Raw genomic sequence first — 27,570 nt, forward strand, 5'->3', positions numbered from 1 at the left:
GGGGTTATAGAACTCAAGTTATGGTCAAAATACCATAACTGGTCCCTTTGCCTCTAAGCTGTCCAGAATTGACAATTCCTAGTCAATAAATTTTGACTAGTCATTTGATTATTTTATGGTCATTTTTAGACTTAGGTTCCTTCACAAGATATGTTCCTCTATGTCTTAGGGACTCCCAGGTATAATTTCATAATTTTTCAAGCTTGGTATAGTAAGTTATGGTCAATGTATTGACCTGGACTCTTAATCCTATAAAAGCAATAGTCAAATTTCAGGGCAGTATGTTTGACCCTCTTTTTAGGGTCTGTACACTTAAAATTTGGTAAAGGTGTCTAAATTAATGTTGTAGCCCTAAGTATATTGTTTCCAGATCATATTGGCACATCTCAAATGGAATTTCCTAGTGGGAGTTATGGCCAAATGAACACATGAGTATCAAATGACATTCTGGGTTCAACTTAACATTTTCCAGATTTCAATTTCTAAATTTGGCTAATATTTTCCCTAGGATGCAATGGGTTTTGAAGCTTGGTCAAAACATAAAAATTATTGAGCTATGTCTTGTAAAACTTTTGGCACTAGTTTCACTCAATTTGCAACTTTGGAGACCAAGTTATGGCATTTTTGCCAAAATTGGTCAAGCATACCAAAGGAACAGTATTTTAGACAATTTTTGGGTTGGCAGTTTTAGTGACCCAACTTGTGCTAATAATTTGACTTAGTTAAAGGCAAAACTGGGTCAAGTGGTCTTCATGAAAAGTGTAGCCCTATGTCTAAGCTTTCCATTAATGTAAATTTTAGGTCATTTGGACCATTATAGAGAGAGTTATAACCAAATGAATATATACTGTTCATTTGTTCATTTTCTGGGTTTTTGTGTTTGGTCATCCGGGTTTAGGCAGAGAATTGGTCATGATTTTGACAAAATTTGGGCAGGGTTACTTCTTGAAAAATGAAGTTTTGGATGTCCCAAAATACCTCCAATTAGCCTCATACCAATTGGGGCAACCCAAAGGGAGATATGGCAATAAAAAGCTACTGGATTCAACAACAATACAACTTCCAGAAAATTCACACTCCCAATTTCAATCTCCTCCTTCTTCCAAACTCCAAATAAGCATGTATGGTACTTCTATAAGTATCAATCTCAACACAATTAGGTCAAATTTCAAAAATATCACAAAATCCCCAATTTCAAGTGCATAACCCTAATTTCAAACACCAAATTCACATATATATAACCATGAAATCAATTCCCACATATAATACCTTGTTAATTAACTTCCCTAACTAAATTAAAACCAACAAAGTCCATCAATTTCATGATTCCTCTAGGGCTGCCGAATTCAAGGGTTTCTTTCCCAATTTTTTTTTTTTTAATTTCATGTAAATCTTCACTTGGTTATCATGATTTTCATGCTTAAAGAAGAGATTAAGAGTTTTGTGCACTAACCTTTTTTTGTAACTTGTTAAACTTCATTTTCCTTGCTTCTTTTTGGTATCTATAGCTTCCTTAGGGTGTTGGTAGTATTTTTAATGAAGAGTATTATGGGTTTTGGTGAGGAAATGAGGGAGAAATCAAGCTTGGAGCTTGAATGACAAAGGTGGAAATGAGGGACAAGGGTGGGCGGCACAATGGAGAAAAAGAAGAAGATGGAGAGAAAAGGTTAGTGGGTTTTTGTCATATTGTGGTATATATATATATATATATATATATATATATATATATATATATATATATATATATATATATATATATATTCTATTTATGTACTTTAAATTTTTAAATTTTTAAATTTTTCATAAGCCCTTTTTCTTTTCTTTTTCTTTTCTTCTTCTTTCTCTCCTCATTTCCCTAATTTAAATTCATAAAAATATTTTATGTTAATTATTTTATTCGTCAAATTTTTAATTTGACATTTAGGTCAAAATTCACCTCTACGGTGAAATAACCAAAATGCCCTTCATGGTGTATATCGGTTTATTTTTATTATTTTATACTAATTAATAAATTCTCTAAATTTTTTCTATTTTTTCTTTATATTTATTTCTTCAATTTATGCCTCCTCACTATAGTTTAAGTGTAGTTCTAAATATTCTGACTGTCCGAATAGACATTAGTCGTTAGAAACAGTAAAATGTATTGATTATCTATGGTGAGGGCGTTACAGGTACCTTCAATTAGCGAAAATTCAACGATTGCTCGGATCTGTAAATTTCGGGCCGGACAGATAGGCTACTAAAAAAGTCTCAGAATTGGGTCAAAATTTTGGCTACCCCATTGTTGTTAGATGTCCCGAATGCGTTCCCGAGGTCGAAATTGGCATAGGTAAACCTGAACTTTACTTTTTCTTAATTATCTAGTGCTTAAATTCGATTAAAAATCTATAAAATATTCGTGGTAGCTTAGAAAATTATAATTCCTTTTGCATTAGCTTAGTAATATTGCTAAGGGCTGCGGAATAAAGTTTTAGAATATTTAGAGCTCATATGGGTAGTTTTTGCAAAAAAGGTTAATTATAAAGACTAAACTGTAATTTTTTACATTGTGATTGTTGATTGTTTGGATGGGCCCGGGAGGAGCCATGTGATGTGTGGCTTATGAATATAGAAGTGCATTTTGAACCCTTTTGCATGTTGGGTAGGTCCTAGGTATAGGGGAGACTCTGTCGGATTTTCGGTACGACCTAGGGTGTCTTCGGTCTTTTTCAAGCTTGTATCGAGTCAATATATTAAATAATTACAATGAAATTTGTTAGGTGAGCCGGGATAGCCTTTCTCCTCCGCCCAGCCGCCACAGTGACCTCAATTTAAGTCTGTGAGTAAAATATTAATTTTAATTGTAATTTTGATATTATTATATGTTCAAGCATGCCCATGCATCACTTATAAATATGTATCTATGTAGTTAAACACTAGGCAGATTTTATATTGCATTCATAATTATTGAAGTGCCATGGATATTGTTTGTGGTGATTTAGAGCAGAGTGTGTGCGTAGCATGCGTGTGGTATAGTATTGGATATGGACAGGACGGGCAGACACGGCTTGAGAGACACTCGCTGGGATCCCGCATTTGGTTTATTAAGTGAAAGTCCAGCTTGAGAGACACTCGCTGGCAGAGGTTGGATTAAGAGGGCTATATAGGGAATCAACTCCCATATATGTATTGCTTGACAGTGTTGGGTGTGTGAGTGCTCCAAATTGCCTTTTTGCTGTTATGATATGAAAATTATGACGATGTTGCATTTCACTCCACATTGTGCATTAGCTTTAGATAGTTATAGAGATTATTATTTAAATTGATATTTTACTCTCTGAGTTGAATTCTCACTCCTGTTCATTTATTTTTCCAGGCTACAGAGGGAGTATTTATTGTGCCTAACCTGTTATTCTTCTTCGCATGTCCATTGATAGTATATAATGTATTTTATACAATTGAGTTAAATTTTAGACTCCGCATGTGTTAGAAGCACTTATTTTAATTTTGGGCTTGTATTATAAAAGTTATATTGGACCTGTATTATAAAAGTTATGTTAGACCTATAAAATTATTAACTGTATACATGATGGGATTGGATGAGGGAGTTGAGCTCCCAATTGAGTTATGACGTTTTGATTATGTGGAGGGTGATCTGAGCTCCCTAATTTATTATATATTGTGTTTACAAGTCGGACGCGTCAAAAACTCCCCGTTAAATGGTTCATTTTATGGTCGGACTCTGTCCGGTTGAATTCTTGAAATTGGGCCCAAATGGGCCTTAGAGTTGGATTAAATAATAGTTAGGCTTACTACGAGTCTTGGGGGCTTTAGGCTGGCCCATGTCTTAGTGCTGGTTCGGTCCATAGGTTCAATCGTGACAATATATACATATATTAAAAACTGATAATTCTTTTGATTTTTTTTCCTTTTATTAAAAATGTCTATTTATTCTGTTTTGTTGTCTAAATGAATTTTAATTAAGTGTTATTGAAATTAATTTAAATTTTAATTAAGATCAATTATATTAAAAATATAAAATCAAGAATGCATAGCTAGTGAGAGAAACAAACAAAAGGCAATTAAAAGCATGATAAAAGAGAAAAAAAAGAAAGAAAAATGCAAGAATAGTTGGGTAACATCATCAATCAACATTAAACGATCAACTATTAAGCTGATCTGTCCTCCACAAGAAGAGAGGAATCTTAGGCCTAATGGAAACATAACATGATAAGGCACCATGTATTTGCTTAAAAAAAAATCATTATTTAACTCAAAAAATTATTGCTTGGACCTAAGCAAAAGAAAGATATTTTAGTGAGTATTATAATAGAATGAATTTAAATAATATATAATTAAGTTTAAATTTAAATTTAAATTTTATATGTTAATTATTTATTACCTGATTTTATTTATATAAATATTTAATTAAATATATATTTTATAATAATATTTATAAATTTTATATTTTTATTTTTAATTAGAATATAATTTAAATATCTTATGAAATTATTAAAATTTTAAAATTTAAATTATTAATTAAAAATAAATTTTTATGTAAATTATTAATTAAAAAATATAAAATTAAACGAATTCGAATATTTTTAGGTAATAATAATTAGATTTGTATCGGATTCAAATAGTTGATGATAAATTTGAATTGGCTTTGGGACAGATTTTAGTTTTGAAAATATAAATCGAGTTCGTGTATGATAATTTTTATGGATACCTTATTTATTGCTTAAGATACAAATATATATTGTGAGACTCGCATATTTAATAAGTATATTTTATTATATATTTTATATTTTAAAATTGGTATTAGATCGAGTCCAAAAAAAAAAATCTTATTTAACCCTTTGGATGCCTTCTTTCTTGTATATAAATATACCCTCCATGCACAGCCCTTTCTTCATCTAAACATTATCCAGTTTTTGTTTTCCCCTAAAAAAGATGAAGCCTCACAGCATCTCCAGCGACCATGCTTCTCTAATCCATGAGTCCAAGAGAACCTTTGGAGTTGGAGAGAAGCTGAAGCTTCAGGCTTGTGATGCTGCAAGAAATGGAATAGTCTCCAAGGCAAATACTGCTATAACAAGTAGCGGCAGTCGTCGGTTTTCCAAGGAAAACGAAAGACGAAAATGGAGCTATTTCGCAGAAGACCCCATTAGAACTATGATGTTCTTGGCCTCTTGGGGCCATACTTGAGTTCTAACTTTTAAACCAAATTCTTGAACATATTTGTCTGCTGATGCTTTGTGTTCCAAGTAAATCTTTAATTATATTGTTGCTATAAATTAATATAACTAGAAAGTGTAAACAAAAAAATTGATAATATCTGCTGTTGTATAATAAGAAAATAATTTATAACTAATGAATATAATATGTAATTTTAGCTTAATTGCTCTTTTATATTCTCCTTTTAATGAAGGATATATGATGTGCTATTTGCCTGGACTATTGGTTCTGTTTTTGAGAAGAAATTAGTTGTTGGACTGTTGTTGAAATAATTATATAATATATTGTTATACTATATGATTATATTATTATATTAAAGTCCATATAATTTCAACTATATATGTTTAAAGTAAAAAATTTTAAATAATATTAAAAAAATTTAAGAAATAAAGGAATGTTTATTAATTAGTTTAATGAAAAAATAATGTATTTTTTTAAGAAAATAATATATATTTTTTTAAAATATATATTATTTTATAAATTTAGATTTTTTTTTGAAAGAAGGCCCTTCCAATTTTATTTTATTTTATAAAATATAAATAAAAAATATAGAAAGGTTATCCATCTGGTGGGCGCGGGTGATGCACAGCCACCTACCACAAGACCCACGTGTCCAACTGGATTGAAACTCAATAGAAGATTTTTTTTTTCTTTACATAAACATAGGAAGTGTTTGGCTTGTAATCTAAATTGAGCATATAAAATTTAAAGTTTCAAGTTTTTTTTTATTTAATTAAAGTATTTTATAAATAATTAATATATATATATTTATAAATATATTTATAATTAAAATATTTAAAAAATATTAAATAAAATATATGATAAAATTTTAAAAATTAAATAATAATAATATAATAAAATATTTAATTAAATTAAATATAAAATTTATAAATATTAAAATAAAAAATTAATCGCTTAACTTTTTTTATCTTATAAATTTAATTTATAAATTATAAAATTTATATAAATAAATAAATAAATTTATTTTTAAAATTTATAAAGCAATTTGATCCATTTACAAACATCCTCTTAATACAACAAACAGTATTTAGTTTTTACAAAAATTTAGATTTTATAAATATAATTTAAAAGGAAAAAAAAAACTTCAAAAAGGGTAGAGGAAAGGAAATTTTCGTTTTAAATGATTTGATAAAATAATTTGTTATATTATTTTTATTTAATTTTAAAATTTCATTATATGTTTTTAATATTCTTTTTAACCGAGAGTACATCAAGTCAATTGTTAAATAAACTCAATTAGATTTGCACAAGTTAGGCCAAATTGCCTATTAGTCACCGATTGTATCCCTGTAAGCCTGTTGGTTTTGTTGAGAAAAGTGATTTTTTTTGTTTTTTTAAATTACGAGAGAGGAACGGTGACTTCGATTTGTGTGCGAATTTCGCGACTGTACTGTAGTTGCTACTTGCTAAGCTCCTACCGTACCTCAAGCGACGCCATCCCCACCCATATCTACAAATGGCGTCACCATCAGATCACAAGGCCACCATAATCGACGGCAAGGCCATCGCTCAGACCATTCGATCCGAAATCGCCGAGGAAGTTCGTCAACTCTCTGAGAAATACGGCAAGGTCTGTACAATCTGGCAATCTATGTTTCCTTCATCCTATTCTAGTCACTTGAATTTCTGCTAATCCATAGACATATCTATTAGTATGGGAACTCCTAGTAGCTTCCTTCAGTTCGCTGGTGAGTTCATGTGTATACAAGTGTTTCTTTTCCTGGTTTTTTCCTCATCCAATTCTTTTTTCTTTTTCCAATGAATCGAGACGGTGCTGTTTAGATATCGAGAGGTAGAAATGTTGCTTCCGTATTCAATGCTGGGATAGAAGTGCTAATTTTCAATTATGGAGAATTTGTTCATTTGTTCCTTGGATATTTATATATTTTTTGCTATCTAATTAGATTCCTGGCTATCCTGTGCTTAGATTTATCAATTGCATTATCCCTCCATTAGATACTGTGGAATGATTTAAATATAGATAAAATACATGTTCTTGATCCTGTGCTGTTGCTTTATATCTGCTTAATACAATTACCGAGCTTAGTGTTCTTGCTTCTGAAATATGATGCTAAATTGATTAAACTAGTTGAACCAACTGGTAGTGTGTAATTTTCCATATCATTTCCTAGGTAACGCGGATTTTAAAGCTTTTCGTCTTCAATCTGCTTAGGTTCCAGGATTGGCTGTTGTCATTGTAGGCAACCGAAAGGATTCTCAAAGCTATGTAAGTATGAAAAGAAAGGCTTGTGCTGAAGTTGGGATAAAGTCATTTGATATAGACCTCCCAGAACAAATATCTGAAGCTGAGCTGATCAGCAAGGTCCACGAGTTAAATGCAAATTCTGATATACATGGTTGGTCAGCTGTTAACTGTATTGATATTTTGGCAACGGATAGCTTTTGTCTCCCTTACTTCTAAATTCTATTTTGATGTTTTGATGATAACATGAAGCCACATGCATGTGCATAAACTGTAGGAAAGGCCATCCACTTCAACATTGTTGTATCTAGCTTCATACATGTGAGAAACAAAGTTTGAAACTTTAAGTGGTGTACATTGTTAAGTTTCTCTGCAACCCATGAAGAACCACGGAATTAATTTCATATCTATGTTTTGATATCTGATGAAACTTAGCTATTTGTTTGTTTCAACAATAAGTTTAAAAACAATCACTGATAGGCCAGTTGCAAGCAAACTGGCTTTGGTTTTGTCTATCAAAATGCTCGTTGTTTTTAAATTTTTAATTCTTAATTGTTTGGTTATATTAACAGGAATATTGGTTCAGCTGCCTTTGCCAAAGCATATTAATGAAGAGAAAGTCTTGAGTGAAATCCATCTCGAAAAGGATGTGGATGGCTTTCATCCTCTTAACATTGGCAAACTTGCAATGAAAGGCAGAGAACCTCTTTTTGTTCCCTGTACCCCCAAGGTAATGTATTTGTTCCTAGAATGCTTTCAATTTAATTTATTTGGAAGTTTATTTTATCTGTGTGTGTGTGTGTGTGTGTGTGTGTGAGAGAGAGAGAGAGAGAGAGAGAGAGAGAGATCAATCCTTTCTTTCTTGCATAAACATGTTTTCTAATGATATCAAGTTAGAAATTCATATATTTTCTAATAGGCTTCTTTTTGTCTACAGGGTTGTTTGGAACTTCTATCACGAAGTGGTATAAGCATAAAGGGAAAAAATGCTGTTGTTGTTGGCCGTAGCAACATAGTTGGATTACCAGTGTCACTGCTGCTTCTGAAAGCAGATGCCACTGTTACCATTGTTCATTCCCGTTCCGATGATCAAGAAAGGATCATTCGTGGAGCTGACATCATTATTGCAGCAGCTGGGCAAGCAATGATGGTAAGCACAAACTATTCATTCTTGCTTAGTTATGGTGACATTATTGAGTCAACTTCTCTTCTTGATGCATTCCTTTCCATGTATGTTTCAGATTGTCGTTACTTGTTCCAAATAATGGATTGATATCACTGTTACAGGAGAACATTGAAGTAGGGCTGAGTACATTTTGATTTTAATCAAACCAAACCGATTTAATTTGGTTTTTGGGTTCGGTTATTCTGTAAATCAGTTCAGTTCCTGGAGTATTTTAAGAAATTTTTTAGCTTTGATTATGAAGCTCAAAAAACCAAACTGAACTGAAATGCATGCTTAGTCATTTTGGTCCTTTTGATTGGTAGCTATATGTTGAACAAGCCTTAGCTAGTAGCTACCCCAGTCCCACTGCCTCAGTCCTCACCTCTATCCCCTCTCACTTTGTCTTTCATTTCATGCCTGCCTCAACTCTATGATCCTACTGTCCCAGATGCATAGATGTTTGTTTTTCCATTTTTTTGGGTTTTGTTGTAAGTAATGAAATTGATTGCTATTTGAGGTTTGAGTTTGCAATTTGGGTGCTTGAGAGGAAAGCTTGCATTCTGTGATTTAGGGATAATGGCCTTGGAACCATCGCACCGAATTGAACTTTTTGGCTCAATTCGGTTTTCTAATTACTTTGATTTGTTTTGTAAAATATTCTTTTGCGGTTATTTGATTATTGGGGTTCCGTTCAGAACCGAATCAATCATTTTCTGCTAGTTTACAGCTCCTTATATGTTGCAATTAATTTGTTGGCTTTGATGTTATATGTAGTTCATTTTCTTTATTTTCAGATCAAAGGCAGCTGGATTAAACCTGGAGCTGCAGTTGTTGATGTTGGGACAAATGCTATTGATGACCCAAGCAGGAAATCAGGTTATAGGTTAGTGGGAGATGTGGATTACGAGGAAGCATGTAATGTAGCTGGATGGATTACCCCTGTTCCAGGTGGTGTGGGTCCAATGACTGTTGCAATGCTACTCAAGAACACCTTGGATGGTGCAAAGCGCGTATTCATGCAGTAATTGTCCATGTTTATTCTCTTTCAAATACATTTTTGCCAATTTTGTTAATAAGGAAGCTCTATCCGCTGTTTTCAATTCATAATTAAGCTCTTGATTTTACAGGAAACGCTTCATATACAAGCATGTTAAAAATCCTTGCTCTTAGTGTTTTCGCTTTTATTTTTATTTTAATAATTTCGCATTTTGCTTAGATTTTTTTTACACATACTGTTCAAATTTGCATACTGGCAGTACTTGAAAGCATTCAACAAAAATAAGTTGAAAACTATCAATCTAATTTTTGTGCCATTATAGAAGGACATGTGAACCTAGGCTGATACATAAACGATACTACTTTGATTATAAACTTGATTTCGTCATGTTACTAAATATTTATTCACATGTCAATGGAAAAGGCTATTATGTTGAAAATTAAGAAAGATATGAGTTAATTTGAGCATGAACTTTATAGCATTAACCTTCAACCTTTTCGGGGGATGGTATTCTGAAGTTAATTGAACTTTCAAATACTGTTTGTTGATTTTAAGTTGGAACTGTTTAAATTAGCCGAACATAAATACTATTTCTTATGTGTAGATAGTATATTATTTTCGTTTATTTTTATCTGTTGTATTTAGTTTTTTTTTTTATTTAAAATTATTTATCATATTAACTTTTTTTTTATTTTATCTTTTATATATATAATATTTAGTAAAGATAAAATATAATTTAATCAATTATTAATATATTTTTATAAAAATAAAATTATTTAATTATTTTTTTAATCATCATAAAATTCAAATGCAACAAATAAGATTGGCGAAGGGAGTATACCAGAGGATTCCAATCTGGACAAAACGTAATTAAGGGCAAGATTGGACGAAGGGAGTATATGAGAGGATTCCAATCTGGACAAAACATTATCGGTTGGTTTTTTGTGGCATTACTAGCTCCAACAAACTTAACCGAGGGTCAAATAAACTAGTGAAGCCTATTTTTTAGCTTGGCCTTTCTGGCGGTGAATGGTTACAAATCTTTAATCATGTTTCAATGCACATTTGCAGAAAATTGTTATTTAAACCTGATTTATAGATGAATCACATAAAGCACTCCAAATTATGAAATCCATCAATCCCTCTTAGTCTTAGACAATGCCATTCTATTCCAAGCAATCTAGCAAAGCTTTGGCTCTCTATTTTGTTGCCTACCCTAAAAATCGAGCTATCTTAAACTTTAACTATAAGAAAAAGGAAATATTATCAATAAATTTTAGTTATGGTTAGTGACATTAAAATATTTTCAGAAATGTGAAATTTCTAATTCAAATCACAATTAAAGTTAAATAAAAGTTACAAAAAGTGGAGTCAGCTATTGAATTCAGTTTGCTTTCAACCTGGACCGTTTGAGATTAACGACAAGGATTGAATTCAGTTTGCTTTCAACCTGGAATTCTTTGAAGCAGAATTCTTCTTGTTTGATGCACTTGGTAAAGGGATTTATGCTATTGAACTAGATTTCGCCAGTGGTGGTCCTCCTCCAACTGGAGTCTAAAAAGCCAAACTTGATTCTGTTTCTCGTCAAATCATCGAGCAATTTGGTTATCAAGAACTCGGTCACCTTAGGTTATGAAGGATAAAAGAGAGCACTCGATTTTTTTAATTAATTTTTGTACTATCAATATTTTTAGTTAACCTTTATTTTTCTTTTCAGGGCTAATATAAATGCGGTTGGTGGAGTTCCAAGGCAATCGGCTATGATCTCAGTCCTAAAAATTTTGCAAGAGTTTTTGACGAAGCAATCGGCTACAAATTGGACTCTTCATTTAACCCTTACCTTAGCTAAGGGGTGTGTAAATGGTCGGTTCAGTTTCGAATCGAACCGAACTGATCCGATAAAATTAAAAATTAAAAATAAAAGATTTTAAAAACCGAATAAAATCGATTAATAAGAGATAATCGAACTGAATCAAACTGATAAATATCGGTTCGATTTGGTTTTAAACTGATTAAACCAAAATTTATAAATTAAGCAATTGATTTCCAATTGGGTTCGGTTTGATTTTAAACTGATCAAACTTAAATCTTATGCTTTGGTTCGGTTTGATTTTCTTTGATTTCCTTGATATATATATTAATAATTTCGGTTCGGTTCGATTTTTTTATTTTTTATAAAAATAACTGAACCGAATCGATTAATCGAAATTATCAAATTATAAATTAAATCGAACCAATTAAATTTTAAAATCAAACTGATTGAACCGAATTGATTTGATTCAATTCGATTTTTCCGTTAAAACTGAAAACTGCTCTCCCCTAACCTTAGCACAGTCAATTATCTCCTAGCATTATGTGGGACTGGTTGGATACGTTGGGACCATTCTAAATTTAGCCAATTTCACTAGAAAAAACGCAAGATAACATTTAACAAACCCACAAAATTGAAGTTATCGTTACTTATACATGTTAATATGACTTCACCTATTTTTACATTGTTTTATTATTTTTATTTCTATATAGCTTATTGCGTCACTGTTGGGCATAGAAAGCTTACGATAAAGTGCGGCCTTATAATATTACAGCGGCAAAGTTCACAGCCGGGATATCATTTCTAAGGTACAAGCTTGCTTGCTTCATTTGGCTTCCCTACAAGTTTAGAGACCCATAATAATAATAATAAATATGCCCATTACGCCTCTATTGATTATGTGAATTTACTTCAATTTTTTGATTGGGTAGGCATTGTTTAAATTAGTGGTGTGCATTCAATTGATTTAATTTCAAAACAAACTACAAAAATTGAATTATTGAAATTTTTAAAAATATAAATGAAATCGAACTAAAATAATAAAGGAATTGAATCCATTCAATTTGGTTCTATCAGTTCACAAAGTCGAAGACTGTGTTTTAACAGAAACATTGTTGTTTCTCATTTCTCCTACCTAAAATTTCCAACACAACCACAATGAACAAACGAGCAAAATAGAGGAGGAGGGCGATAGGTGAGGCTCATGAGGGGCATCATAGCGAGGGGCAAGATATAGTTGATGAAAAATCATAAATGAATCAAACGGATCAATGTTCCCTTTTCTTTTTTCTCAAAGTCATTCTTCGTCTCTGAGTTATCAGCCTTCGTCTGTTGCCGGCCTAGCGGCTCCCTCTGCCCCTCGGGGCTGGGGGAGTCTTCGTCCTCCTTGTCCCAAATTTGGGTCGCCTTCCTTACCTTCGGGGCGGGATGGTTGTGAATAAATAACTAAGTTTTTGAGTAATTTTGAAGCAGATTTGTGGGTATTTGACGAAGGTTTTCTTGATCTGCATCTGAAACTTTGTATCTGGTAGTTCTGTTTAGATTCTTGCATATGTTTGGTTATTGAAGTTGCCTTTTCGTCTGGACGGCTGCATGCAGGGAAGGCTTCTTGAAGATGGCTTACCTTTCTGCTGTTTGAAGCTTTCGTTCAGATGGGTCCTCTTTTAGCTGCGTGTGCATCTCTTGGGGATGCTCCCGGTACGATCCTCTTGATACCCAGTCTCTCAATGACTACTAGAGCTAAAGAGCTCTGCCTCGCGCCTGTCTGCTTCCTCTCTCCTGTTCATTCCAAGGTGCTGTATGTTTAGTCTCCTTATCGTGATCTAAGTGTGCTGGTAGGTTGGCTTGTTCTAGGGCTGCTTTCTTTGGGGTTTCGTGTGTAGGCTTTTCGCCGTTTGGTAAACAACCATATCTGCTTCATCAGGTTCATCTGCTTCCCAGAAAACGCGGTCAGGCTTGTTTGTTAGGGATGGCAGCAATACCTTCTCTTGCAACCGGGTTCTTGATTTCTTCGGGTTAAGTCCAGATGCTTTGCTAGTATTTATGTATGGGCCTCTGGCTTTGGATAGATTATGACTTGGGCCAGCCTGTTAATGCCCTGTTTTATCTCCAGTCCTTGGTTAAGCTAAGCTTGAGCTTTGAGTGTGTTTATGGGTTGGGCTTAGCTAGTTTAGTTTGGGTAAGGGCTCTTAAATGTGTCTCTTATATCCTTACTGGATCCTATTATTTGAATTGGCTCAAACTTGTTATGATAATGACTTTTTACCTTCGAAAAAAAAAAACCAAAAAACCGAAATAATGTCTTATTTTTTACTTATTGATTTTTTCGATCTTATACTCAGATACCCTTATGCCAGCTTTTGATGCATCTTCTTATATTTGGATGGCAAGTGAAGAGAAAAGCCTCGGCTCTTATTTTTATTCTTATTTCAATTTTTCTTTTTTAAATTTCAATGTTTAGAAAATAAAAATTCGATAGTTTCATCTGATGGAGAACATGCTGGATGGTTTTTCAAGAAGAAGGATTAGGTCCATAATCTGTTACACAACGTAAAGAGCGTTTTGTGTTCAACAACCATGTTCAACTACAAGTTAGAAATATTTTATTAGTAAGTTCAAAATAAAAAATATTATTAATAAACTAAGGTTATGTTTGTTAATCAATTATATAATACAATAAAAAATATAATATAATCATAATTGTTATTATATTTCTCTATTTAATTATAAAATAAAATATAAGTAGTGAAATGTAATAATTATTTTTATTTTAATATTAATTTATTTATTTATAATATTAATAATAAGTAATAATGGTTGCAGTGATTAGTAGTTGAGTGGCGGTGGTAGTTAAGTGGTGGCGGTGGTAGCGACAATATTAGTTGGATGGTGATAGTGGTGATGGTGGTTATGGCGAAGTGAGATAGTGATGGTGATAGTAGAAGTGACAATAGTTAAATGGTGATAATACTAGTCCAGTGATGGCGATAGTTATGGTAGTAATAAGCTGATAACGATGATGGTTGTGTTGCTGATACTATTGACAATAAATAAAAAAATCAAAATAAATAATTATGATTATATCCATTTTTGTATGTAACGACCATTACATTATTTTAGGTATAATTAATTATGTTACGTAATTATAATGTGATTATGTTAAATTTTATGTTATCAAACAATATAATAAAATATGTAATATAATTACGATTATATTTCAATTTTAATTACGTTATATTAAATATGGCCTAAAAGTAAAATAGTCAAATGACAAAAAAATTTTGAACCCTTATAAGATTTATCAGTTTTACTCAAATTTTTTAATTTTATCAATTTAATCATTAAATTTTTATACTAACTTCAATTTTAGTAATTTAGATGATTTAATTAATAAAAATAATTCAAAATTTTTCTTACACGCCTTTTATTCATCATTATTATCATCATCATGGATTACAGTGACAACTTTTGAATTTATCTCTAATTCATGTAAGTTCTGATAACCATGTAGTAATTTGAGAGCTAAATATGGCAAATGCTCTCCAAATTTTGATATGATTCATGTTGGCACAAATTAATTAAAAAGGATTTACTATATATAATTACAAATCAAACAAAAATTTATATTTTTTTCCTAATATATTTTCTTCCAAAGCAGCAATATTCAGAATCGGGATAATGATCCTGGACTAGATTCATTTGCATGCATAATTATTCTATCCCATTAGATGTATTAGAATATTCACGTCCGATATTTTTCCATCTCTGTCTCATCTCCCTCATAATTTCCAGCTTTCCATAAGTTGATATGCTGTGTCTATAAAATAACCAGCTAACTCTACGTCTCCTCCAGGCACCACCCAGCTAGCGAAATGGCTAATTTCTTCTACGCACTCGCTTGTCTTGTTGTTTTGTCTCCTACCCTTCTTTCAATGCCTTCAGCTACTTCCTATGCACCGTTTGAGCCCAACGACAAGGATCGAATTCAGTTTGCTTTCAATTTGGAATTCTTTGAAGCAGAATTCTTCTTGTTTGGTGCACTTGGTAAAGGGATTGATGCTATTGACCCAGATTTCGCAAATGGTGGTCCTCCTCCGATTGGAGCCCAAAAGGCCGAACTTGATCCTGTTTCTCGTCAAATTATCGAGGAATTTGGTTATCAAGAACTCGGTCACCTCAGGTGATAATAGATGAAAGAAAATACACTGAATGTTGTAATTAATTTTTGCACTATCAATATTCTTAGTTAACGGTGATTTTTTGTCAGGGCAATAATACAATCGGTTGGTGGAATTCCAAGGCCTCTATATGATCTCAGAGCTCAAAATTTTGCCGGAGTTTTTGACGAAGCAATCGGCTACAAATTGGATCCTCCATTTAATCCTTATCTCAATACTGTCAACTATCTCCTAGCAAGTTATGTTATCCCTTATGTTGGATTGGTTGGATACGTTGGGACCATTCCAAATCTAGCCAATTTCACTAGTAGAAGCGTAAGATAACATCTACCAGTCTCATAAAATCGAAATTTATCGTCACGTACATATACATATTAATATGACTTAACATATTTTCTCATTGTTTTATTGTTATTATTTATATATAGCTTGTTGCGTCACTATTGGGAGTAGAGGCAGGACAAGATGCAGTGATACGAACGCTGCTGTATGAGAGAGCTCATGAGAAAGTGCAGCCTTATAATATTACTGTGGCAGAGTTCACTACTGGAATATCAAATCTAAGGAACAAGCTTGGCAATACTGGGATTAAAGATGAAGGTCTAATTGTACCTTTGAAGTTGGGAGCAGAGCAGAAGACTAGCAGCAACATTTTATCAGCAGATGCAGATTCCCGTTCTTATGCCCGCACACCACCGGAGCTTTTAAGGATAATTTATGGAACTGGCAGCGAATATAAACCTGGTGGTTTTCTGCCTAACGGTGGAAATGGTAATATTGCTAGGAGTTTTCTGCACAAAGTTTAGGGAGCTAGATGAATTGCAAGAATTTCCATTAAGTAATCCTGATGTCCGAAATATTTTGTATCAAATAAGAGAATCAACTTGCTTTCTTCATTTGGTTTCCCTACCAAGTTTAAAGACCCAAGATAGATAAAAATAATTAAAACTAATAGCAAATCTTAAAAATGCCCATTAGTCCTTTACTGATACTGTGAATTCATTTATATTTTTGGAGTGGGTAAGTATTGTTTGAATAGAAATGAATAGAGTTATCAAATTAAAAAAATAAATAAATAATGAATCAAAAAATATAAAAAAAAATAATTTGATTTACTACTCATTCATATATATATATATATATATATATATATATATATATATATATATATATATATATATATATATATATATATATATATATATATATATATATAGATGTATATCCATTATACAATCATCCACCAATTTATTTAATTATTAATAATTTAATTGGGCAGCAAATGGAATTATGATTTTAATATATATATATATATATACTTAGAAGTTGCAAAAATTAATTTTAAATTAAATTTGATAAGTTTTAATCATAGAACTTCAAAATATATATTTTTTTAAATATAACTTTTTAAAAAATTTTAATAAAATTTAAAATAATACTTTTTTTTTCAAAAATAATTAGAATCATAATATCAAATTAACAATATATCTCTATAGGTATTCTAATTAAATTAAGAGATGCGTGCGCCTATCACTAAATCAAGTGATGTATACTCATAAATGCATAAGTTGTCATTATATTCGATTAACTACGATGGTTAAACTGCGCATATTTCTTCAATGTCAATAAATATGTATACAAGAGATCGAGAATTTTTTTTTAAAGTAAGATATTTATTAATAAAAAGTGAGAAAAAAATTAATATAAATACATTTAATTAAAAATTTAAAATAGGTCAATTTCATTATTTTTATTAAGTAAAATCCTTTTTATTAAATAAAAAAATAAAAAGAGAGGAAAAATCAACTGCAGGGATCTCGGACCGGTAGGTCGACCCAATTATGTTTATACCCACCTAACGCTTACACTTCCATTCGAGTCTCTTGCTATGACAGTTTCATGTTAGAGTTGAATTCCCTTAATGCTATATTCTTGGGTTACATCTACAAATCATGGTAGGCCTTGGAGGTTGCAAAATGTGTTCAATGATATTAACAATCTAAAAGGTACCATTTCTTAATGTTTCTTTCCAGCATGTTTGAAGAGAAGGTAATTCGGTCGCTGACTCCCTTGCTAAAATGGGAGTTTTAAGAAATGAGGAGTTTGTTGTGTGGTTTTAAAGTTGCATTCAAATTTGTGTTGGTATGAGTTGATTCTTGTTGCCTTCTGCTTTCTCGACTACCTATTTGGTGTTGTCAGTTTATTCCCTGTCATGATCCTATCGCTTTGCTTTGCTTTTGTTTTCACTGGTTTTGGGCTGTCTTACTTTGCTATGTACTCATTTGTTTGTAATAGCTATGGTTGGTTCTATTTTGTATGCTTGTGTGCTCCTTAGGTTTTTTCACTTAGCATCATAAGGTTGTTTGGGTTGGTTTACTAACCATGGTGTTAGGTTGGCTTATTTTATTAAGTTTTTGCTGAATTTAATTAATAATAAAATTTTGAATTTATTAAAAAAAAAAAAAACTGACGCCTAAAACTAATGAAAAAAACCTCCAAAAGAAGAAAGCAACAAGAATAATAGCAACATTAAATTAATTCAAACATTACATGATAGCAACAAACATTTCATGTCTCAAGAACTTGTTTTTACTAGATAATTATAGCAATGTGATTAACCTCACGCCTAGTGTGGATAAAAGAGACATTTGGTATAGCCACCAAATTTAGAACTTCCTTGATACTTTCACAAAAACTTCAAGGCTCCTCTGAGTTGCCATTTAGCCATGATATCGCATTATGGGAATTAGACTCAACAACCAATGCCCGAATGTTACTCGAAAATGGCTGCATTTACTTAGTAATAAGAAATGCTTTGAGAATGGCCTGAACTTCAATCTCATTAGCATCTCTAATATTAGAAGGACAAGAAAAAGCAAACCTGAAGCAGCCGATTATAATCCCTCAGTATTCCCCCACGGCTCTGATGTTGTTAAAAAGAGCCAAAGCCATAATTTTAATACATTCAATCTAAGATGTGTACACTACGTGAAAAACTACCTCATATAAATCAAGAAATTGAAATCACAATAGGAAAACACGTCTCAAAGACTACATGGAACATTCCGGAACCCGCAGATGGCAGCTAGAGAGCACTCAGTTCAGAAGACAAAGAAAGACAACAAAAAGTGCCAAGCACAAAAATCCAAATAAGTTCAAAATAAAAGCAAGATGAAGCAGAAGCACAAGGGGAGATAAAAGCTATACTGCTGAGATCAGCCACTTGATTAATTGCATATATAGAGCTAGGAGGCAGCTGCCACTCTATTGACTTTAAACCTCTTTAAAACTCGGCAGCTCTATATATATATATATATATATATATATATATATATATATAACTTATTACATGTAACGTCATCGGTTCATTAGTACTAACAGTTTGGCAGTAAATGTATTTGTAGAGATACAAGAGATGGAAGTGTAGTGGGAGTCTATTTACTCGGTACATGATCAACAGTAAGATAAATGTGCTTATCAATTACCGAGCTTTTTACTACCCTAACAGAAAAAATAATATATTAAAAAATAACGAGTTTGAATTTAATTATTAAATGGGCTGAAATTTTATTGAGATAAAAAGTTCTAAGGGTATAATGCTAATTATAACAGCGTTCAAAAGGCCAAACACTACATGCAACTGCTTTTACTAAAAATTATTAAATAAAGCAATAAAGGAAAGCTTAGCGTCCGGTTTTATTTTTTTTACTAATTGTTTTATTTTGTATTTTTTAAATAAAAGTAAATATTATTTTAATAAATACTTTTATAATAATTAATATTTTAGACAATAATATTTTATTATAAAAAATTATTTTTAAATTTAAATTAAATTAAATTTTAAATTAAAATATAAAATGTTATTAATTTTGTTTTAATAATTACTTTCAAAAAATAATAAATTACTAAATATTAAATTAAATTTTAAATTAAATAAAAAGTTACAATATAAAATATTTTTAATTTTATTTTAATAATTATGTCAAAAAATAATTAGTTATTAAATTTAAATGTTACTAATTTTATTTTTATAATTATTTAAAAAATAATAAATTACTAATTGTAATTATGCATTATTATTAATTTTTCCTTAATTATTAATTTTATAAAGTAATTAATCCTTATTTCATAATAGATTGGTTAAATCAAGATTTGACTCGAGTTAAATCTTAACTCTTAAATCCTCTAGCTTCATCGGTTCAATAACTGAATCAATTTTAAAAGCTTTGTTTGTCTTAATTAATATGTGTATTTGGTCAATATTAATATTATTTACTATATGTTTAATTACTTTTAAGCTAAATGACAAAAAAAAAAAATCTTTATGTCAATTATCAAGTTTAATTAGAAGGCAATAAATCAGGTATTTGTAGGTACTCGATTTGACTGAATCCTAAGGGGGCAAGTTTGGGTAATATATAATTAGATTTGGAATGTGTTTGGATTTGAAAAATAATATTGTGATGGATTCGAGTTTGGGTTGTGCAATTTTCACGAGTATCTTTGTCACGACCCAACCTATGGGCCGGACCGGCACTAGGACCTAGGCCAGCCTAAAGCCCCCGAGGCCCGTAGTAAGCCTAACTATTCCTCAACCCAACTCTAAGGCCCAATTTTAAGAATTCAACCGGACAGAGTCCGGCCATAAAATAGATCATTTAACGGAGAGTTTTTGATTCGCTCGACCTGTAAACACAATATATAATAAATTGGGGAGCTCAACTCACCCTCCACATAATCAAAAGGTCATAACTCAAATGGAAGCTCAGTTCCCTCATCCAATCCCATCATGCATACAGTTAATAATTTTACAGGTCCAATATAACTTTTATAATACAGGCCAAAAATAAAATAAGTGCTTCTAATACAATTTTAATTCAATTATACAAAATACATTAAATACTATCAATGGACCTGTGAAGAAGAAGAGCAGGTTAGCCACAATAAATAATCCTCCTGTAGCCTGGAAAAATAGATGAACAGGAGTGAGCGTTCGACTCAGAGAGTAAAATATCAATTTTAACCATAATCTCTATACTATCTAAAGCTAATGCACCCTTTGGAGTGAAATGCAACATCGTCAAAATTTTCATATCATAACAGCAAAAGGGCAATTTAGAGCACTCACACACCCAACGCTGTCAAACAATACATATATGGGAGCTGATCCTCTACACAACCCTCTTAATCCAACATCTGCCAGCGAGTATCTCTTAAGCCGGACTTTCACTTAATAAACCAAATGCGGGGTCTCAGCGAGTGTCTCTCAAGCCGTGTCTACCCATCCTGTCTATATCTAATACCATACCACAAGCACGCTACGCACACACACTACTCCAAATTACCACAAACAACATCCATGGCACTTTAATAATTATGAATGCAATATAAAACGTGCCTAGTATTTAACTACATAGATACATATTTATAAGTGATGCATGGGCATGCTTGAACATATAATAATATCGAAATTACAATTAAAATTAATATTTTACTCACAGACTTAACCGAAGTCACTGTGACAGCTGGGTGGAGGAGGAAGGCTGTCCCAACTCACTTGACAATTTTATTACAATTATTTAATACATTTGACTCAATACAAACTAAGAAAAGACCAAAGATGTCCTAAGTCGTGCCGAAAATTCGGCAGAGTCTCCCTTATACCTAGGACTTACCCAACCTATAAAACGGTTTAAATAACACTTCTAAACTCAACCTATATCTCATCATCTTATATGACCCCTCTTGGGCCCTCCAAACCAGGCAATAATTACAACATCAGACAACTCAATTATAAGACTTCAAAACTAATATTTTTCAAAAACTATCCAAACTAACTTTAAAAATTATATAAACCTGCCCCACGATCTTTAACAATATTATAAGACTATTGCAATAGGAATTGTAATTTTCTTATCATCCACGAATATTTTATAAATTTTATTTTAACCCAGTACAAGGCAAAAATTGAGTAATGTAGAGTTCGAGTTTACCTATGCCAAATCTGACAACTGAAACGCGTCCAGAATGTCTGAAAATGGTGGGGTAGCCTATAATCTTGACCCGATTCTGAAATGGTTCCAGCAGCTTATCTGCTCGGCCCGAAATTGCAGATCCGGGCGATGATCGAATTTCTACAAAATGAAAGTACATACACGAAGTCCACAATACCAGGGTTAGAATAAATATATATATGTATATGTGAAAATAATTATTTGAAAATTAGAGATGTTACATTCTTCCCCCCTTATAGAAAATTCGTCCTCGAATTTTACACAAGGCAGAACAATGACACATAGTTGCATATCAAACTTATGAGTACTTGCTGCGCATATCCTACTCTAACTTCCAAGTGCATTCCTCCATAGATTAACTCCTCCATAGGACTAACTATAGGGATTTTCCTTGACCAAAGTTGTCTCATCTGATAGTCTACTATGGCTACTAGTTGCTCCTCAAAGATCAAATTCTCATTTAACTTCACTGTGTCTGGTCGCAACACATGAGAAGGATCGGGAACATACTTTCTAAGCATGAAAATGTGAAATACTGGGTGGACATGAGAAAGGTTTGGTGGCAACTCTAACTGATAAACAACTGCTCCGACTCTATCCATGATCTTAAAAGGTCCTATATAACGGAGTGCCAATTTGCCTTTTCTTTCCAAATCTCATAACCCTTTTCATAGGAAAAACCTTCAAGAACACGGTCACCCATTGCAAATTTTACATCTTTCCACCTTGGATCTGCATGGATGGTTAAAAATTTTTATGTCTATCTGCCCCTGTCATAGTATGCCAGTTACCATTCTCCTTCTGAGTCTAAACCATCACATCTGACTACTCGTTTACTGCTCTTTTTTTTTTGTCATCTCTAGTACTCATTATAACTCCACTACTCTCAACTTGATATCTGATAACTTTAATCAACTTTGGCGCTTACCTCACTTTTATTATGCCCTAATGTGTCTCTTGGTGACTTCAGTCCTCATTCCTTTGTTTCAATAATCTCTGTTTCCCAAAAACATGACTCATGTTCCTTACCCTATAGTATCCTATGAAATGCTTTCCTGTAGCACCTATCATATACATCTCGTTCGAAACCTTTACTTGTCCTATGACCTCAATGGTCAATACCTATAAATCTTCTCACTCCCATGATACTTCAAATTTTCAATATCTTTTGTGTCATTACTAAGGTCCTTAGGCTAGCTCCTGTCCATCTTATGTAACTAGTTATGTAGAGCTCCATCCAAGTGTCAAGCTTACCCTACACCACTTATCAATATTGGAAAGTGAATTGGGTCTCTTCTTTTATAGCACAAATGTATTTGTATTCCCTGACAACCCAGTTAATGCAACTTTATTGTTTCCAACTCCTTCTCTAGAATGAAAATATCTAGACTTCTTCCTAAAGCTTCTTAGTATGTGGCCTACTTCTGACACATTGGCACTTAGATCGAGGCTCTACTCTCCTTTAATCTATCATCTCATAATAACTTATTTCAAACATCTCTTAGTGTGTTCCTAGCATACCTGTTCCTTCTTATCCTCATCATTATAACTAGCTCTATCGAGCTTTCTTCCTGTCCTTTGGATCTTATCCACTTTCTTTTCCTATTTCTGCTATCGTTGATATCTTTTCAACATGTTGTACTTATTTCTTAATCTTAGTCCTATCTCACCCTTACACCTTTTCCTTCAAGGATGTCCATCCCATCATCAACTTTAACATTCTTTTTTTATTTTTTTTATTTTTATTTCTTAGTCTTATCTTGATTACTAGTTCCATCACTTTGAGAATTCTAACTTTATGATTGACTCCTACCAGCACATTCTTCATATTACGTAACACTTGTAATTAACCATAGAAAATTCTTTTTGTATCCCCTTTCCCAACTTACCTATCAGAACATTATCATTCCCTACCAGCCTTAGTAGGAAATTGCTCATCCTGGATGGATAGGAGCCCCGAAAATTATAAGTTCTATCTAAACTAACACGGCTGTGGGAAATATGTGTCATGCCTTAATTCTGAATAAGATACTTCACGTGTTCATTCTCCTTAATATAATCATATATACTACCCATAGCTTTCCAAACTTCAGCCTCAACTTTTCCCATTAGCAACAATTTCATTCGCCGTTACTCATTAGCAAATAGCACTTACTCCAGCTTATAGTTCAAAAGGGTTATAAGCCCTAGTAACTAGCTCGATTTAACTCCTGTTACCTCTCTGATCATTCTTTCATACTTAACATTAGGTACACCATTATCGTCATTTTCACCTCAAAAGATTGGATATGTACTAACGCCTATCAAATTTTCAATTAATTGGGTCACTTTGATGCGGCCTCTCTTCTTAACATAATCTCCTAGAATCGAAACACGAGCCAATTTAAAAAAAGGAGAAATGTTCTCCCACCATTTATGGCATACCATTGTTTGATAAACAAGATTTAGCTGATACCTCTTAGTCTCCCTTTTTAGTTTCATTATTTCTTTACAATTATTGTGTGTTATTACAAGATATCAGTTGTATCTATCATTTGTTATACTGTTGTCCTGCCTGACATATCATCTTAGAATTTACTATTTCCTTTTTTCCTCTCCATTTATCTTCCATACTTATAATTATTTGTCTAATGCTCCTTATACTTAGTTATATTCTAGAAGATAAAAGAACTCACAGATTCTTTCAGATTTACTCCAATCTTACCAACAATCACTCCTCTAATCCATGTACTTCTCAATATCTTATAATTACACCTATACCTATCTTGTCCTATTCTGACTGTTATTAGCGTTCTGCTACATATTATCATACTATTATTTATTTATTTATTTATTATTACTTTTTTTTATATAATTATTCTATCGATCACACTGAAAATATATGTCTAACTCCAATTTTTGACTCTAGGTCTCATCACTCTAAATTTTAATTTCAAGCCTTTGTGACATTATCCCTCATCTTGCATATTTATATCCCTTATGTTGACTTTTATCCAACTTACTCCTACTGATCTTGCTTCTTTATCTAACAATACAATTCAAGTTACCACAGCACGCTCAATAGTTACTACCTACTTTGGTCGCACACCTCACCTAATTTCCATTATACTGTCAACAACCAAAAGGGTTCGTATGTCATTACCCCATTATCCTACCTTGGGGGTAGAAAACATATAAGGTCTAATCGAGATCCTGTAACTCTAAGCTCTAGGCTCAGGCTCCTAACACTAAATCAATTATGACTTGCTCTAAGTCCTATACTTCTGGGTTCCATAACTTAACAATGTTCTTCCTAATGCAATCCTTTTCTGCGCTCTCTATCCTTTTTTTTTTTGTTTATTTCGTTTACCCTTCCTAGAACCACATTCACCTCCTCGGTATTTTGGCTCTATTCTTCCTAATCTTATCATAATTTGTTTTTTCAGTTTATTCTTTAGCCAACTCTTTTTATCTTACCCAAATCCGAAGTTTCACTCTTCCATCCTTTAGCTCTATTTTCTTTTTGAACCTGATTGTCATATCAAAAACTTATACCTTTCCACTATCCTTACCACGTTATCTATACCTCAATGTTACTCAGAATTGATCCTCTAACTACCCTAGAATTGAACCGCACTCTATATATATATATATATATATATATATATATATATATATATATATATATATATATATATATATATTATATGATTTATCGATGCTAACTTTTGTCCTTTTTCTTTTACTTTATTTAGAGTATACTTTAGTCTTAAGCATTAAGAAGCTAAGGATGAACTTAGGGAATAGTAGTCATACTTCTCCTGTGTGATCTCTAATCTTACCCTTTTGGACTATATACTACCCCTACTACCTTAGGGAGGGGATCTGTAACAACTCTAATTTTTCATATCCATTTAATTAGCAGAAACTTAAAATACTAGGTATCCAAACCCGTCATTCAATTTAAAGGCTTACATACATCTTGATCTTACATCTTATAATTTCTACATGGAACTTGTACCCTCTCCAGAACACTTGAGCTAACAACTCTCTATCTCACACTACAATCCCATCTGGGACACTACTCCATAAGTCATCATTATCAGTAACAACCTTTGATCCCTTCTGAAAAGATAGGACTATACCTTAACTTACTGCAACAAAGGTCTTACATTTACCACCTTGCCAAAATCATGTCAAATTAATGACTCTCTTATCATATCATAGCTCTGTAAATCATCAATTCATAGTTCTGACCTTCCCTAGGTAGTAGGGTTGTACTTTACACCTTGATGATACACACAAGGCATACTACTCTCACTAAACTCTAAGCAAAATGTCTATCGTACTGCAAAAACCATCCAAAATTCCATACCGAAGACCAGATTGTCTCACTCTATAGATGTCACCTTTACTTTGTAACTAATCCGCAACCTCTGGTCTGATGGAAACTCTTGATGTAACTCAAGCTCATGCTAGGGTAACCGAGTTACTGACTCTCGTTACCACCCAACTGTAACCTTTCGATATTCTAGCTCTAAATCCCTAACCAGGGGTTCCCAACTCCTCTACAGATATAGAACTCTGTTTTGGCATAATTGTACCAAAACAGAGGCCATCCGCAAACACCCTCATTATGGAGCACCACGGGGATGCACGCAGCTCTACACAATAATTTCATGTCAGTACCGTAATCTGCAGCTTATAGAGCAGACATCGAGAACATTGTATAGTTACTACGGTACGTCCCACATACTAGATTTCCCAAATATCTTATCTCTCTTGAACTCACTAATACTATACGCTTACTTTGATAAGGTTATCCACTAATGACTACTAGCCGTGGTATCCTCCCTCCCATCTGAAGCAACTATATTGCCAAAAATCACCTTTATGTGCTCGTGTCTTACACCATATAGGCACGGCACTTAAACCCATACTGACAGAAACATAGCATTTCTTAGAGTACGTATCCTCATGACAAGCCTCAACATGTCTGCTAACTCTATTTCACATTTTTATATACTCCACGAAAATCAAGACACAAACTGAGGCACTTTTATATTTTCCGAGGTATAACGCACAATCTAGAAACAAAGAATTACAGAAAAAGACAAAACAGAATCCTATACTCCGCATGTAACATCCTAACAAGACTCCTTTTACACTCTCAGGTATATTCTTTCCCATGAATCTGGAGCCTAAGCTCTGATACAACATTTGTCATGACCCAACCTATGGGCCAGACCAGCATTAGGACTTAGGCCAGCCTAAAGCCCCCGAGGCCCGTAGTAAGTCTAACTATTCCTCAACTCAACTCTAAGGCCCATTTGGGCCCAATTTCAAGAATTCAATTAGACAGAGTCCGACCATAAAATGGATCATTTAATGGGGAGTTTTTGACTTGCCCGACCTGTAAACATAATATATAATAAATTAGGGAGCTCAGCTCACCCTTCACATAATTAAAAGGTCATAACTCAAATGGGAGCTCAGCTCCCTCATCCAATCCCATCATGCATACAATTAGTAATTTTACAGGTCCAACATAACTTTTATAATACAGGCCCAAAATAAAATAAGTGCTTTTAACACATGCGGAGTCTAAAATTTAACTCAATTGTACAAAATATATTAAATACTATCAATGGACCTGCGAAGAAGAATAGCAGGTTAGCCACAACAAATAATCCTCCTGTAGCCTGGAAAAATAGATGAACAGTAGTTAGCATTCGACTCAGAGAGTAAAATATCAATTTTAACCATAATCTCTATAGCTATCTAAAGCTAATGCACCCTGTGGAGTGAAATGCAACATCGTCAAAATTTTTATATCATAACAGCAAAAAGGCAATTTGGAGCACTCACACACCCAACGCTGTCAAACAATACATATATGGGAGCTGATCCCCTATACAGCCCTCTTAATCCAACCTCTGCCAGTGAGTGTTTCTCAAGCCGGACTTTTGCTTAATAAACCAAATAC

At 32.6% G+C, this 27,570-nt stretch overlaps 2 protein-coding genes and 1 long non-coding RNA gene across 3 annotated transcripts; all 3 read left to right on the plus strand.

Annotated features, from left to right (window-relative positions):
* Nucleotides 1-6,479: 6,479 nt before the first annotated feature.
* LOC110660931 (bifunctional protein FolD 2) lies at nt 6,480-9,821 on the plus strand. The gene is made up of 5 exons (XM_021819396.2): nt 6,480-6,808; nt 7,412-7,595; nt 8,014-8,171; nt 8,379-8,591; nt 9,401-9,821. The coding sequence occupies exons 1-5, from the start codon at nt 6,695-6,697 to the stop codon at nt 9,629-9,631; spliced, it is 900 nt and encodes a 299-aa protein (XP_021675088.2). The 5' UTR covers nt 6,480-6,694; the 3' UTR covers nt 9,632-9,821.
* Nucleotides 9,822-12,287: 2,466 nt separating this feature from the next.
* LOC110660932 (uncharacterized) lies at nt 12,288-13,730 on the plus strand. Its single transcript, XR_002496028.2, has 2 exons — nt 12,288-12,907; nt 13,013-13,730. It is a non-coding gene; the product is annotated as an uncharacterized LOC110660932 (long non-coding RNA).
* A 1,399-nt stretch (nt 13,731-15,129) lies between these two features.
* LOC110660887 (ferritin-like catalase Nec2) lies at nt 15,130-16,487 on the plus strand. Its single transcript, XM_021819328.2, has 3 exons — nt 15,130-15,593; nt 15,681-15,906; nt 16,020-16,487. The coding sequence occupies exons 1-3, from the start codon at nt 15,286-15,288 to the stop codon at nt 16,395-16,397; spliced, it is 912 nt and encodes a 303-aa protein (XP_021675020.2). The 5' UTR covers nt 15,130-15,285; the 3' UTR covers nt 16,398-16,487.
* Nucleotides 16,488-27,570: the final 11,083 nt, after the last annotated feature.

The sequence above is a fragment of the Hevea brasiliensis genome, chromosome 2 (genome assembly GCF_030052815.1).
Source record: "Hevea brasiliensis isolate MT/VB/25A 57/8 chromosome 2, ASM3005281v1, whole genome shotgun sequence".
NCBI lineage: Eukaryota > Viridiplantae > Streptophyta > Magnoliopsida > Malpighiales > Euphorbiaceae > Hevea > Hevea brasiliensis.

Excerpts from the sequence above, each read along its gene's own strand:
- LOC110660931 (XM_021819396.2), top strand. The coding sequence starts at position 6,695 with ATGGCGTCACCATCAGATCACAAGGCCACCATAATCGACGGCAAGGCC. Across the intron at positions 7,596-8,013 it reads TGCAAATTCTGATATACATG|GAATATTGGTTCAGCTGCCT; the intron begins GTTGGTCAGCTG and ends TTATATTAACAG. Across the intron at positions 8,592-9,400 it reads CAGCTGGGCAAGCAATGATG|ATCAAAGGCAGCTGGATTAA; the intron begins GTAAGCACAAAC and ends CTTTATTTTCAG.
- LOC110660887 (XM_021819328.2), top strand. The coding sequence starts at position 15,286 with ATGGCTAATTTCTTCTACGCACTCGCTTGTCTTGTTGTTTTGTCTCCT. Across the intron at positions 15,594-15,680 it reads CAAGAACTCGGTCACCTCAG|GGCAATAATACAATCGGTTG; the intron begins GTGATAATAGAT and ends ATTTTTTGTCAG. Across the intron at positions 15,907-16,019 it reads CCAATTTCACTAGTAGAAGC|CTTGTTGCGTCACTATTGGG; the intron begins GTAAGATAACAT and ends ATTTATATATAG.